Here is a 15,524-nt window from a genome sequence, read left to right on the forward strand (position 1 = left end):
GTAGACATGATCATGTCATCTGTGAATAGTTTCCTTCTTCCTTTGGATTTCTTTTTCTTGCTTAATTGCTTTGGCTAGAACCTCCAGAACAACGTTGAATAGAAGTAAGGGTGGACATCTTGTCTAATTCCTGATCTTAGAGGGAAAGCTTTAAATGTTTTACCATTAAATATGGTGATAGTTGTAGGTTTATGAGGAAAGGGTTGTAGATTTTGTCAAATGCTTTTTCTATTCAGATAGTCATATAGTTTTGTTATTTACTCTTACTATGGTGTATTGTACCGATTCATCTTGGCATTTTTGGACCATTATGGCTTTCCTGGGATAAGTCTCACTTGGCTATGATACATGATATTTTTTATATATTGCTGGATTTGGTTTACTTGTATTTTGTTGAGGACTTTTTTGTGTGTCTATATTAATATGAAATATCAATCTGTTGTTTTCTGGTGGTTTTTGTCTAGCTTTGGTATCAGGATAATGCTGGCCTCATAGAACCAGTTAGGAAGTGTTCTTTCCTTTTCCAATTTTTTGGGGAGTTTGTGAAGGATCAGTGTTAAACCTTCTTTAAGTGTTTGTTACAATTTACCCATGAAGTCATTTGGACCTGTGCTTTTTTTTTGGGGGGGGGAGTTTCTGAGCATAATTTCAGTCTCTTTGGGGAGCCTGGGTCAGTCAGTTAAGCATCCAACTCTTGATTTTGGCTCATGTTTCTGAGTTTGGACCCTGCTTGTGTGAGTTCAGGCCCTGTGTTGGGCTTTGTGCTGACAGTACAGAGCCTGCTTGGGATTGGTTCTCTCCCTTCCTCTCTCTGCCCCTTCCCTGCTTGTGCACACATGTGCTCTCTCTCTCAAAATAAATAAAACTTTAAAAAATTCAGTCTCCTTATTTGTTATAGGTCTATTCAGATTTCTTTTACCTTTATCTTTTTTTTTTTTTTTTTTTTTAGGATTTTATTTTTGGGGCACCTGGGTGGATCCAGTAGGTTGAGCGTCCGACTTTGCTCAGGTCATGATCTCATGATTCCTGGGCTTGAGCCCTGTGTTGGGCTCTATGCTGACAGCTCAGAGCCTGGAGCCTGCTTCGGATTCTGTGTCTCTCTCTTCCCCTCCCCTGCTTGTGCTTGCTCTCTCTCTCTCTCTCTCTCTCTCTCTCTCAGAATTGAATAAACATTAAAATTTTTTTTTAGGGGCTCCTCAGTGGCTCAGTCGGTTAAGCGTCCAACTTCAGCTCAGGTCACGATCTCACGGTCCGTGAGTTCGAGCCCCGCGTCGGGCTCTGGGCTGATGGCTCAGAGCCTGGAGCCTGCTTCCGGTTCTGTGTCTCCCTCTCTCTCTGCCCCTCCCCAGTTCATGCTCTGTCTCTCTCTGTCTCAAAAATAAATAAACGTTAAAATTTTTTTTTAAGGAAGATCTTCTTTTTAAATAATCTCTATACCCAATTTGGGGCTTGAACCCACAACCCTTGGATTAAGAGTCACATGCTCGGGGTGCCTGGGTAACTCAGTCGGTTGAGCATCCGACTTTGGCTTGGGTCATGCCTGATCTCACGGTTCGGATGTTCAAGCCCCGCATCAGACTCTGTGCTGACAGCTTGGAGCCTGGAGCCAGCTTCCGATTCTGTGTCTCCCTCTCTCTCTGCTCCTTCCCTGCTTGTGCTCTGTTTCTCTCTCAAAAATGAAGATTAAAAAAAATAATAAAAAATAAATATAGGTGCCTACATCTATATAGGTGCATTTTCCTCTGCATGCTGCTTTTGCCGAAGCTTGTGAGTTTTGGCATTTTGCGTCTTCTTTTTCATTCCCCTCAAGATACTCTCTAATCCCCCTTAGGTTTTCCTCTTTGACTTGCTAGTTACTGAGGAATGTGTTGTTTAATTTCCACGCATTTGTGAATTTCCCCAAATTTCCTTTCGTTACTGATTTCTGATTTCACCCCGTGTGGTCAGAGAACGTACTTTATGTAATTTCTGCCCTTTGACATTTACTGAGTCCTGTTTTACGGCCTGTCCTGGAGGATGTTGCACGTGCCCTTGCTACGAATGTGTTCTCTGCTGTCGTTGGGTGGGGCGTGCTGTGCAGGTTTGGTAGATCTCGTCGGTTTGTGGCGGTGGTGTTTCCTTGTTGACCTCTTGTTCAGTTGAAGGCGGGGGCCTAGTGTCTCCCAGCTACTCTTGTAGACTCCCCTCGGTTTCCCTCGTCTCGTGCTCTTTACGACTGCACGGTCGTCTCCGGTCCAGCCCCGCCGTGCCACGTCCACTCCCTGTCCCCTCCTGACAGGCCACGGGAGTGAGGCGACAGGCTTGCTTGTCTGCTAGGCCCAGGGCTGGTCCCTAGGAGCGGGCTGCTGTGCTGGGGGGGGGAGTAGATTTAGCATCGTCTAGCCCGATGTGCCAGGAGACACCGTTGCAACAGGGTCCTCCTGGAGGTGCCAAGGAATGTCTCCCTTCCTGCCATCGTCCCTACTGACCAGTCTTGTGGAGGAGGGCCCTACGTGTGCCAGGGACCGGGGCTCACGGGGCTTGTCCTTCTGATCCTCTGACAGCCTGACAGCGTGGGCACCATTACTATCCCCATCTTACAGATGGAGAAACTGAGGTCCGGGGAAGAGAAGATCCTTGTTCAGGTCTCACAGCTGGACAGCTGCAGACTCTGTGCTTCCCACTGTCACGGACCTATCTGTCCCTACAGGGAGCGGTGACTGTCCGCCTTGTCCTCGGAGTTCAGGGCTCCTTTCCATCTTCGTTCCGGTAACATGTGGTGTAATGACCAGGATGGTGCCGGCAGACCGGGACAGGAAGAAGCCGTCTGGGTTGGTGGCGGAGGATGCCGTCAGCTTATGTGCCTTTGGTCCAGGTGACCACACGTCTTTACGTTCAGTTTCCCCATCTGCGTCACAGGGTTGGCGAGAGCCCCTGTGAAGAGGGGGATGGAGACTTGTGTGCACAGGGCTCGGCTCAGCGTTTTGTTGTGTGCGCCCTTCAGAGATGCCAGCCTCTCTTACGGGTCACTCCTCAGCGGGCATGTACTGAGCACCTGTTGTGTGCCAGGCACTGTGCCGGGGGTGGGGGGCCAGGCAGTGAACGAAGGAGACGGCTTAGAGTGGGGACTAGTATGCAGGAAGGAAGCTTGGAGAGGAGGCAGAGCCTGGCCCGGGGAAGCAGTTAGGGAACCTCTCCTGGCAGGCTCCGTCCAACCAGTGTCCAGAGGAAGAGTGGAGGGCTCTTTGGGGGCATCTGGTGGCGAAGGAGCCCGAGAGGAGGCATCAGTCAGCAGGGCCTGGGAGCGGGAGCGGGAGCGGGGAGGGGGGTGGGAGCCAGCGGACAACGGCAGGGAAGTGATGGGGCACTGGGGTTGGGCCTTGTGGGCTGCAGACAGGACACTCGGTTGTGTCCCAAGTTTGCTGGAAGACACAGGTGGGTTTTAAGAATGTGTGCAGCATGATCCGACTTGTTTGAAAAGCTGTCCCCGGATGCCAGGTCGAGAACACATGGGGCATGAGGACTGGGGGAGCATGGCTGTCCCAGGGGCTCAGCCTAAGGAGGTTGGGACCAAGCAGGGGACGAAGGCAGGATTTGCTGACAGATCGACTGTAGGAGGTGGGAAAGACGTGACCTGGGCAAGGGCGGTAAGGCCATCCTGTCTTGTGTGACACCGTGGACCAGTCTGTCTGGACTGTTCCTCGTCCCGTCATCTGGGAGGGGCTCTGGGAAGAGGGTTGTGGAGGACACACACCCGTTCTCCTACTTGAAGAAGGAGCCTGCCAGGAGGATGGTTCTGGAATGCTAGGAGCGTGGTGGAGCCCTGCCTGGCCTTCTTCCTGCCTATTTACCAACATCCTGCCTCTGGCTTCAGTTGGGCCTCTTGGGTGGTGACACACGCAGAAGTAGGAATCCATATGTGGCTGACCTGTGGCACCTGCACTGTCTTCTGTCCCCATCGCACCTCATTTTATAGATGAGGACATTGGTCCCAAGACGTGCATGACCTTGCCACCAGGGTCACGCAGCTGACGTGGGGCAGGCTGTCTGCTGCAGGGTAGAGCAGTGAGGATGCTGAGGGGACCCGCCAGGAGGGGCAGAGTCGACAGCTTGGGTTCCCAAATGCCAGTGTCTTTTCAGTCACCTATGAAAATGCTGCTTGGCCGCCTGGTTGCTTTGGCACTCTTGGTACAACAGCAAAGGTAAAAATTAACATTTGCCTGTTACAAAAGTTATAAAAAAATTACAGAAGACTGAAATTCAGGGCATGTTGGAGACCATGAAACAGGAAGTTTTTCCATTTGCATTCCATAACACGACTTCCATCGGGCCCAGGTGTCACCTTCAAGTTTGTTTTCCCCACACAGGCAGGAAATGGGCACAAGCATTTAAAAATATTTGGAGGACATAGGCTGTTCTGTCCATCACACTTTGCTTTCAGCACTGTGGCCTGGATTCCCTCCTGGCCCGGTTCCAAGATTGATTGGGCCAGTTCCATGCGAGCGGACATCTAGGTGGTTAACGGATTTCACTCTGGAAAGCACTGCCGCAGGGAGAGGCCATCCTTGCAGAATCACTCAGGAGAAGGAAAACGGGGTGACATGGAGGAGGGGTGTCAGTAGGGGACAGTCAAGCCTCTCAAAAGAGTTGACATCTGAGTTGAATCCTGACTGACCAGAGGAAGCCAGGATTGTGAAGAGGCTCCGAGGAGATGTTCATTCCAGGCAGAGGGTCAGCACATGCAAAGGCCCTGCAGCAGAAATAGATTTGACCTGTTTGCTGTACCTTGACCAGCTGTGTGGCTCAGGGAGTGAGTGAGGTGGGGGTGAGGGCAGGGAGGTGACAGGGCGATTGCTCAGGGCCTTGGAGGCCATCGGGAGGACTTTGGAGCAGAGGAGGGTCACGGTCTGATTCATATTGTGTCCAGTTTTCCCTCGTTTATGTAGGGCAGATGGTCTCTTTTTGGGCACCATGGTAAGAACTTTGCATATCCTTCCAACTGCCTACCGTCTGAGGCAGATGACATCGTCCCCACTTAACAAATAACAAATAAGGAAACTGAGGCACAGAAAGGTGACCAGACCTATGCAGGTTGTCTAGAAAATAAATGGAAGTGCCTGGACTCCCGCTGGGGTCTGCAAGACCCAAGAGCCACGGCTGCTAGTCTCCATGGGCCACTTCTGCTTTTGTTCCTGGCCTGGCCTCCAGATGAGACCACGGAGCCGGTGACTGTGGCTGAGTGCCAGGGGTGGGGCTGGGCTCTGGAACCTGCAGGATTCCTGAGCAGGGAGGAGCCTGCTGGGAATTGTGAAGAGGTGGCACCCCGGAGTGGGACCGTGAAAGCCAACAAGACGCTGGCCCGCCCGCCTCCACCTGAGCCCCAGTCTCCTCGTTGGGTCCTTCATCCCACAAACTGGTCACTTGCCTCGTGCCTGGCTCTGTATTGAGAGCTGAGAGATCGGAGAACGTGCCAGGCAGAGGACCCGGCTCCTATGGGGCTGCCATTTTAATGGATAGGTGGGAGGAAAGAGACCACAGCCATATGAACAGACCAGTAAATTGGAAGATGCCGGTTCTGAATAGAATTGAGAATCGAGCAGGATGGGCACCTGCTTTATGTTCGGAGGGTGCTGGGATGAAGATAGAGAAGAGATAGTTTGGCCAGGAGTTGCTGGTTGGCCTTGTGGGTGTTGCAGGGAGAGAGTTCTAGGCTGCGGGAGCAGTCAGTGCAAAGGCCCCGAGGCAGCCATACCTGTTTGGGGGCAACACGGCAGAGAATAGCATAGCAGGAGCTGAGTGAGTGAGAGGAAGAACAGGAGGAGGGGAGGTGACTGGGCAGGCTGTGCGGGGCCTTGTGGGCCTTCGAGGACTTGGGGTTTTTACCCTGAGGGAGGTGGGGGTCTTGGGAGGCCTCTGAACAGAGGGAGGCAGCCACTGCATCCATACACACCATGTGGCCACTTCGGGGGCGAGGGTGGGTAGCCTAAGAGGCAGCAACTGTACTGGTCCAGGCAAGCACGAGTGGCCTGTGTGATGGCCGTGGATGTGCAGGGAAGTGGGCCAGTTTGTGCCGAGCTGGAGGTGGACCCAGCAGGGCTTGCTGCTGGGCGGAGTGGGCAGTGAGGGGTGGGAGGAGCCCTGGGTCTGCGGTCTGAGTCAGCCTGCCTGCCTCTTGGGGTGACTACAAGGACACAGTGACACCTGCCCGGGGCCACTGAGTGTGGGCTGGGCTCTGGGTCACCAGTGCTTACTGTTGGATGGCATCCAGATGGGTGGTAATGAGGCAGGGACTGGGTGGGGACCAGTGGGGCGTATAGACTGGATAGTGTGGCTCCAGAGGCCCAGCGATGAACTCTACTTCTTTTCTAGCAAAACCACAGAGGAAGCCCTGGGGGTTTGGGGGTGATTGGGGGGTGGGGGAGGGAGCAGCGGTGGTTCTGCATCACTGACATCTTTCCTATGTTCCCATCCCAGCTCTGCTCCTTCCTTGCTGAGTTGCCTGGGCAAGTCCTGAAACTCTGAGCCTTAGTCTGCCTATCTGGGAAATGGGAGTGTTGGCCCTGGTTGCATTCTTTTGGTCTTGCTAGAGGGTTTGCTGAGATGTTGCCAAAGATGGGGTTAGAGCTGGGCTAGGGGGGCAGCCACTGCTTCCTATATGGGCTCTTATCAGAGCCTGAGAGAGTGGGCTGGGTACAAACAGGTCCCTGGAGTGTGGGCCTCCTGCTGAGGGCTTTTTCCATGGCTGGAGTTGTGCTGAGGTCTCCTAGCCACACTGAGGCTTTGAGTGACCCCCATGAGTATATGGCGATGAGGAAGGGATCCCAGCCAAGGGCGCTTACTGGGCCTCCTGTCACCATGCTGCTCAGGTGAGGGGTGACCTGGCCCTTAACAGCTCTGACTCATCCTCTGCCAGCTTATCTGTTTGTTTTCCCTCCCCTGGGAAGGCCTCCACCTGCCCACCTACCAGCCTGGGTTTTAAGCCTCTATTGTTCCCTCAGCCAGGCATCCCCACCCATGTATGGGGCTGGAAGTCAAAGGGCTCCTGGGGGGACCTTGGTCTCTGTTCAAACAACAGTAAATAAACAGCTGGGACTTCTGATCTGCCCCCGGTGCCACCACCTGCTGTGCCTTTCCCTCCCTACTCCCTACCACTCTCTTCTCAGGAGCCCTCATTACCTTCCAGGGAGAGGTGGCCCATTTTAGAGCTTGGAAACTGAGGCTCGGAGAGGGTGAAGTGATGTGTGCAGGTCAGGAGGCCAGCGGGGGCCTTCCCTGAAGGAAGAGTGGCATCCTCTCATCCCACTGATGGCCGTGCCAGTGCCCAGAGAAGGTGGAGACCTGCCTAGGACCACACAGCTCATGGGGGCAGGGCTGGGCTGTGAACCCAGGCTCTCTGGTTCCAGCGTCCATATTCCTCTTGGCCATTCAACAAACTATTTTTTTTGTAAAATTTTTTTTTCAACGTTTTTGTTTATTTTTGGGACAGAGAGAGACAGAGCATGAACGGGGGAGGGGCAGAGAGAGAGGGAGACACAGAATCGGAAACAGGCTCCAGGCTCCAAGCCATCAGCCCAGAGCCTGACGCGGGGCTCGAACTCACGGACCGTGAGATCGTGACCTGGCTGAAGCCGGACGCTTAACCGACTGCGCCACCCAGGCGCCCCTCAACAAACTATTTAATGAGCACCTGCTGTATGCCAGGCCCTGTTCTAGGTGCTGGAGATCTAGCAGTGACCAGGCCAGGGGAAGCCATGTGTTGTCACAGGGCTAGACTTCCATTGAAAGCCATGTGGTGGGAGTGGGAAAGGGCATGCGTTTGGGAGGGAGGGATGCAGTCCACCGCATCTGCCCACGGGTGGGTGCGCAGTGCCTGTGGGGAGGAGGTTCCTGGCAGAGGGAACAGTCCCTGCAAAGACCAGAAGCCAGAAGTGAAGAGATCCCTGAGCAGGAGGACGCAGGGGTGGGGCTGGTAGGATGGGTAGGTAGAGGACCCTGTCAACTGCAGGATGTGATTTCTGTAGGACGGAGGCTTGGAGGCCTCGTCTTTGTTTTAGAAAGAGACCATAGGGGCACCTGGGTGGCTTAGTCGGTTAAGCCTCCGACTTCAGCTCAGGTCGGAGTGTTAAACGCGGTGAGTTAGAGCCCTGTGTTGGAACCCAGCTTGGAGCCTGGAACCTGCTTCACATTCTGTGTCTCCCTCTCTCTCTCTGCCCCTCCCGTGCTCATTCTCTCTCTCAAAAATAAATAAACATTACAAAGAGAGAGAGAGAACCATAGGTGGGGTACCTGTGTAGCTCAGTCAGTTAAGAGTCCAACCCTGAATTTTGGCTCAGGTCATGATCTCACGGATGTGAGATTGAGCCCCATGTTGGGCTCCACATTGGGAGTGGAGCCTGCTTGGGATTCTCTCTCTCCCTGTGCCCCTTCCCTGCTCATGCTCTCTTTCTCTCTCTCTCTCTCTCAAAAAAAAAAAAAAAAAAAAAAGGACCATAGGTAACCTGGGAGGAGGATCCTGTGGGCCAGGCCTAGGCCCATAGATAGAGGCCAGGTGCAGCAATGAACCCCTACTCTGTGCCAAGGAACAGAGTAGACCCGGGCTCCTGTCCTGGGGGGCTGTGTGGCAGAGGGGGGCAGGTAAGCAGATAAGTGACTTGAAGTGTCAGTGACGAGGAAGAAAGTGAGGGCAGGTGGGCGATGGGGTGGGGTTGGAGTTGTAAGTGGGGGTGGCAAGTCTCCCTAGGCAGGTGTCATTTGGGCCAGAGCTGTGGGGAGTGTGAGTCATGGGGGCGCCTGTGTGGTACCCAGCTGACCTCCGAGGTGGGCGGTGTCACCCCGTCTTGCTGACTAGGAAACCCAGACCGGAGAGCCAGGGAAGCTGGCGGGAGGTCACAGCGTGCGCAGGGCAGCCTGGGCGTCCGGTCGGGGTGGGGGTGGGTTGAGTCAGGGCGGAGGAAGCAGACGACTGAGGCTTGGAAGTTGCCTCCACATAAGCGGATGGTGTTCTGGGCAGAGTTACGAGGGAGGATGGTCTCCTTCCACCACCCAGGCCGGGAAGGCCCCCGGGGCGCTCCTGCTGCCTTGTGCCAGAACATCCTCTGGGCACAGCCGGACGGGCCCTTCCTCCCCGAGCCTCTTGGGAATTTCCAGGGAGCTGCTTTTGGGGGGACTGTCCAGGCCGAGTCCGCACTCGGTGTTGCTGCCCTTTCCACTCAGCAGTTCGAGAGCTTCTGGACACGCGATTGGAGGAATCCCAGGGCGGCTGGCACTCCCAGCCTGGTGCGCAAGGCCCCGCGCGCCTGCTCGGCCTCGTCCTTCGGCCTTCTCCCCCTCGGGCTGAGCCTCCTTTGCCTGGGCTGCACCCTCCGGTCACCACCAAGCTCCAGCCCCGGCCAGCTGCCTTCCCTGCACGTGCCCGGAGCTCTTGGGTTCTCTTGGGCATCGTGCTGGTCCTCGTGTTGTTGCGAGGCGCTCATGGTCCGTTGTCTGTAGTGTTTCCATTGTGTCCATGGTGCCTGGCCCCCCCCCCCCCCCAGACACACCCAGAACAGTTACAGGACAGCGTGGGCCGATACCTTGGCCCTGGCGGGGGTGATGCCAGCGGCTTTTGAGTCAGAGGTGTGGGCCCAGAGGCCGGGTGACCTCAGACGCCGTGAACTTCAGTCCATGTTCCCACCACTCCCCGATGCCTAGTGACCTTGTTTTCTTATGTAAATTCACGCACTCAGGAAATCACCAGACAGATCAAGATAGAGTCCATCCCAGAAAGTTCCCCGGTGCCCCTTCCAGTCAGTTCCCCAAAGGGAACCAAGTGCTCTGATTTCTATCACCAGAGACGAGTTTTGCCTGTTCAGGTTTACCCTCTGACTCAGCAGGAGAAACGAGGCGTATGTCTACCAGAGGCATGCGTGCAAATGTTCCTAGCAGCTGTATTTGGTTTTTTATTTTTAATTTTTTTTTAATGTTTATTTTTGACAGACTGAGCATGAGTGGGGGAGGGGCAGAGAGAGAGGGAGACCCAGAATCCAGTGCAGGCGCCAGGCTCTGAGCTGTCAGCACAGAGCCCGACGCGGGGCTCGAACTCACGGACCGCGAGATCATGACCCGAGCCGAAGTCGGATGCTCAACCGACTGAGCCACCCAGGCGCCCCAGCAGCTATATGTGTAACGACCCCGAACTGGAAAGACCCCAAGTGGCCCATCCATGCCACAGGGCACGGGTCAGCAGTGGAAAGGAGCCTCCTGCAGTCACACACAGCAGCTTGGAGGAACCACATAGACAGGCGTGGGGAATTCATTCCCGTGCTTCTGTATCGTTTGGTCCCCGACCTGTTCCTGTTGTGTTGAAGAGGTGGAGTGGAAGATTCTGGTGCGGGATGTGCACACCGTCACCGCTGCTGTCTGTGATTCTGTTGGAGGGCCGGCGCCCATGGTTTCCAAGATGCCACATCTCTGATGTGCAAGGGACTTCCTGTCCCTGCCTCTCAGGTCTTTGCCTCTGAGCCGGGTGGCCTGGGGCTCTGGGAGTGCCAGGGCCAAGGCCAAGTGTGGTGTTTGAGAGGTTAACAGCCACCAGCAGGCCCACCCTGTCCCTGGCATCTGCCGTGAAGTGGCTCTGCTCTCCTGGAGACATTGGGACGGATGTCCCCTCTGGTGAGGGCCGAGGTGAAGAACTGACTGACTTTGGGGCCTGGTGACCTGCTTGGGGCCTCCTCGCCATTTCCCCGCTCTGCCCTATCTGCACCCCTACATGTAGCTCACCTCCTGTTTCCCCTTCTCTGCCCAGACCAGCTGCGAAGCCCTCTTACCTCCGTAGCGTGTCTTCTTTGTCCCCAGCACCTCCATCGTAACACCTGAGGTGTAGAGGGTGACTTTGCCACCAGGGGCCACGGGCTTCGTCCTCCTGGGGCATCCTTGGGATGTTCTTCTGTCTCTTGGGCCCCCCCACCCTCCATGGTTGGACTGTCCTCTCCTGAACTGCTGTCAGCTCTGTCCAGTGTCGGTCCACTGCTCTCTGTTCCCGCCGCTCTGGGTCTAGCCTCTGTCATCACATACGTGGACCAGTGCAGTCCCCTCGTGCCTTTCCTGCCTCTGGACTCCCACCCTTGCCTCTGCGGCCGCCAGAGGGTTTATTTATTTTGAGAGAGAGACAGCGTGAGTGGGGGAGGGCAGGGGGGCGGGCAGAGGATCTGAAGCAGGCTCTGTGCTGATAACAGAGAGCCCGATGCGGGGCTCGAATCCATGAGCTATGAGATCATGACCTGAGCCGAAGTCAAACGCTCAGTCAACTGAGCCATCCAGGCTCCCCTGTCCTTCAGAGGGTTCTTTTAAAGCCACACACCTTTATTTATTTATTTATTTATTTATTTATTAAAAAAAAATTTTTTTTTTCAACGTTTATTTATTTTTGGGACAGAGAGAGACAGAGCATGAACGGGGGAGGGGCAGAGAGAGAGGGAGACACAGAATCGGAAACAGGCTCCAGGCTCTGAGCCATCAGCCCAGAGCCCGACGCGGGGCTCGAACTCACGGACCGCGAGATCGTGACCTGGCTGAAGTCGGATGCTTAACCGACTGCGCCACCCAGGCGCCCCAGCCACACACCTTTAAAAGTACACAGAGTTATAATCTGGCTGTCCCCCTAACCCCCATCGGGCTGCTTTGCTCTAAGAATGATGACCGGACTCCGGCACCCCTGTCACCCCACCCCTCTCTGCGCCTGTCTGCTTGAGCGCCCCACTCTGCTGCTCGGACTGTGCCCCTGTGGGGCCTTTAGAGCCCTGAGGCCCAGAGAGGGCCCCTCGTCTCAAAGGCCGGGCTGCAGGTCCCCGTGAGCGCGAGCCGGTGGGCCAACCTTACGTGGTCACTGCCACCTCCTTGCGCCCAGCCAGCGGAGGTGAAGTGCGGTGGGGCTGCCCACAGGCTGTCACGTGTGGCGCATGCCCGGGTATGCCTCCTTCCCTCCAGCACCCACCCACCCAGAATCCAGTTCCCAGGGATTCTGCCGGCCAGCCTGAGCTGAGAACCAGTGACCTCCTCTGGGGCCTTCCAGGTTCCCAACAGGGGTTCCCGACGCTAGGAGGTGCCCTCCTGAGGCACTGTGGCTGTCACAGTACCGGGGAGCGGGTTGGTGCCGGTGGCCCTGGGTTGAGAACCCCAGGATGCTGTTGTCTTGCTGTATTTGGGACACACCTGCCCAGTACCACTAGTCCTGTGTCCCGCACAGGTTGCGAATAATCTAAACATTGGTGTGCAAGCCTTGTTTGAAACTTTCTGAACCTGGAACTTTTCTCCATTTTACATGAGACAGCAAAGAATCCTTTGCACGGCTTTAATCTCCGAAAATCCCTCTTCTACTTTCACGCTCACTGGACCCTGGCTCCTCGGCTTTCCTTTCTTAATGGTCCAGAGTGCCTTCTGGTCGTCCTGCTTTGCATGAACCCACGTGTAGTGGTGTAAGTCCAGCTGGTGCCTGAGTATTTCCTTGGTGAAATACACAGGGTATGTTTCTTTATTTAACAGCTTTATTGAGGGATTGTTTATATACTAGGAAAATGTACCCATTTCAAATGCAGTGGTTTTTAGTACACTTACAGCAAATATTAGCATCACCACAGTCAGATTTTAGGACATTTCCAGAAAGCTCCCTCCTCATGTCCCACCCCTTGGGCAGCCATTGATCCACTCACTTCCTGCCCGCATCGATTTGTCTTTTTGGGACATGAAACATGTATTTTGTCATCAACTACTTTCCTTTTATTTAGTCTTCGTATCATACATAAGGCATTAAATTAATTTAAAACGTGTATGTAGGAAATGAACTCATTTCTTTGGGGTGCAGGAGATACTGTTCAAATCTCTGTCAGCGAAAGGGCTCTGGGGGCATGCTGGGGCTGGAGCACGGCCAGCCAGAGGGAAACGGTTCCATTCACCACCAGCCTTCATTCCAGTCCCTCTTCTGCCCCCGGTGGCCTCAGGACCCTCCAAGATCTGGCTGGGATCTTGGTATCTTTGCTGTGTCTGGCTGGGACTGGTATCTTTGCTGAGGTTGCCCCAGTCGCAAGGCGGGATTGCTTCACACGTGTGGTCACACTTCCTGCCCCGCGAGCCAGCCGCTGAGTAATTTCTGTCCTTTTCCCCTCCCACAGGGACTTCCTTCCCCGAGGTTCAGGAATCGTCACCCGGCGGCCTCTCATTCTGCAGCTCATCTTCTCAAAAACAGGTACAGTGAGTGGGGCAGTTCGCTGCTGCAGCAGATAAGGAGTGTGGGCACAGTGCCCGGCAGGAGTGCCGGGGCCAGTGGCGGTGTCCGGGGTCTTGGGTCATCATTGGGGCTTGAACTCACGTTCTCCATCTGTGTAGGGAAGTTGAAGCGCAGTTCAGTGAACACCCACCCCTCGTGTCCTCAGTTGTGACCAGGCTGCCAGGTGCCGTGTCTGCTTGCTGTGTTGTGGATAACACATTTTTTGCTGAACGAACGCTTTCAAAATCAGTAGCATGTGACACATCAAGCCGGAGTGCTTCGGTGCGCCTCCCCTTGCCGTGAGGACACCTTCCTACAGTCACGGAACCACACCCAAGAAAAGTAATCATTCCTGCACGTTATCTGATGCCCAGTCCGTAATCAGGTTGCCACTTGTCCCCCAGATACCCTCCCTGGCTAGTTTTGCAGTGCTCTGATCTGCCCCCTGCTGCACCGCGTTGTCGTGTCTCCTCTTTTCATTAGGCCACTTGAGTCACGCTGTTGGCTTTTGGAGAGGCCCACCCATTGAAAGTAGAATGGCCCACGTGGAGATTCTTTTCTGGCTTCCCCTGGGTGGCCTCCGTTTATTTCTGTTCTTTCCACACAAGCCTGGCATGACGTGGGCGTGTCTCCCACAATAAAACCCAGTCAGGCCTCCTTAGAAAGCATCGTGGGTCAGAAGCTGGAAGGGGACAGAGGAGCTTTCGGGGGCATGGCCTCACCTCTCTCCAGAGCCCCAAGCGGCCTCCGTGCTGCTCCCCCACTGACCTGGAGTATCACCGTCGGTCAGTTCAGGATTCATTGGGCGCCAGTCTCACCGCACGGCCCGGTTAAACACACCCATACTAGGAAGGCAGCTGACACACCCCCATTTTACAACTGGAGGAAACTGGAGCTTAGCCGCGTCATTCGTCATGTCATTCGTCTTGACTCTCTGCTGTGCTCCAGTCACGCCCTCACGCTTTCATCTTTTGACTCCGCCCAGCCCAGCGAGGAGGCGTGGCTCCAATGAGAGGCGATAGCGGATTGGTCCACACCTCCTCTTTGTGAGCTCTGCCATGTCATAGGCCACAGGCAAGCCAATGGGCTGCTTTCTGTGGATTCAGAGGTCCGATCAGCTGGGCCCAGACTGGCGGCAGCAGAGCCCCAGTTTTCAGATGGCAGTGGGTCAGAGTCGTGTAAGGCTTGGCCTGGTGGGTTTTTGCTTCTCATTCAGCAGGTTTCAGCAGTTTGGTGGTGGTGGTGGGGGGGGGGTGAGAATATGCATTTTAATGAGTTCCCAGCTGATGGCTGATGCTTCTGGCCGATGGCCACTCGGGGAAAACCTCTGCCCTGCTGGGTAGGCCCTGGGAGCTAAGACTGCCGGGGTTCAGATCGTGACTCTGCAGCTTACTGGCTGTATGGCCCCTGGGGAGGGACTCCTGCTCATGATGTGTTTCCTTTCTGGACAGTGAAGATAATAATAGCAGCGACTTTGTCGGTTGCCATGAAGACCGCGCGTTATTCAATATGTCCAACCCTCGGAACAGTGCCTGGCACTCGAGGTCCTCCCCGTGTGGTGCTGACTCAGTGGCTGCGGTTTTGTGCTTTCTACTGGTCTGTTTGGGACAGCTTGCTGCTGGCTTTCTGCACTGGAAGGTGGCAGGAGGTTGGGGCCCCCCCCCCCCCCATCACCTCCTCGGTGGCTGTCACCCAGCTGTGGTCCACTGAGCACTTAATGCATGCCACAGGCTGGTCCACGCCCAGGGCACAGCAGTGACTGGACCAAAGCTGCTGCCACCACAGTCACCTGCCCCCTTGACACTCCCATTAGTGCCGGGGGACAGAAGTGGGAGACTTGGGGTGAGACCAGCAGGGAGACAGGCAGTCCTGGTCCCCACCGGGTGGGAGTGTGTGTGTAGAGAGGGGTGGGTGACTAACTTCATCCGGAGGGTGGGACATCCCGGGGCATCTCCAGAGAAGTGATGTTGGAGCCAAGGCTGATGGGAACTCTCCTTCCCAGCAGAAAGTGGTAGATGTGAAGAGCAGTGAAGGCAGAAACTCTGAGGGTACACATCAGCCTAGTGCCTGACCCGGACTGATGCTGGCATCTCTGTTCCCGTCACCCCCACTTTACAGAGGATGGAACTGAGGCTTCCAGAGATGAGGCCACTTGCCTGAGAGCACTCAGGAGGGTCACCGTGAGAGCCCAGCCTGAAACACACATGGTGGAGTGCACCCTAAGGCCGAGGTGTCACTTGGTCAGATCCCGTGGCTGCTGGTGAAAAAGAGACCATGGGAGCCAGCCCAGGGTAGGGGACCCAGA

The 15,524-nt window shown here is 55.1% G+C and overlaps 1 protein-coding gene across 14 annotated transcripts in view; it reads left to right on the forward strand.

Annotated features, from left to right (window-relative positions):
• Nucleotides 1-15,524, forward strand: part of DNM2 (dynamin 2) — a 90,767-nt gene that overhangs the window by 20,840 nt on the left and 54,403 nt on the right. For 12 of the 14 annotated variants that reach the window (XM_040449905.1, XM_040449901.1, XM_040449900.1 and 9 more), the window contains exon 2: nucleotides 13,125-13,198. The exons of 1 other annotated variant lie outside the window; for it this stretch is intronic. In XM_040449905.1, coding sequence (XP_040305839.1) covers nucleotides 13,125-13,198 — 74 coding nt within the window. Of the gene's footprint in view, nucleotides 1-2,738; nucleotides 2,855-13,124; nucleotides 13,199-15,524 lie in introns of those variants that run through there. One more of the 14 variants, XM_040449912.1, reaches the window with a different exon arrangement.

Source organism: Herpailurus yagouaroundi, unplaced genomic scaffold, assembly GCF_014898765.1.
Source record: "Herpailurus yagouaroundi ecotype Mexico unplaced genomic scaffold, PumYag 200, whole genome shotgun sequence".
Classification (NCBI taxonomy): Eukaryota; Metazoa; Chordata; class Mammalia; order Carnivora; family Felidae; genus Herpailurus; species Herpailurus yagouaroundi.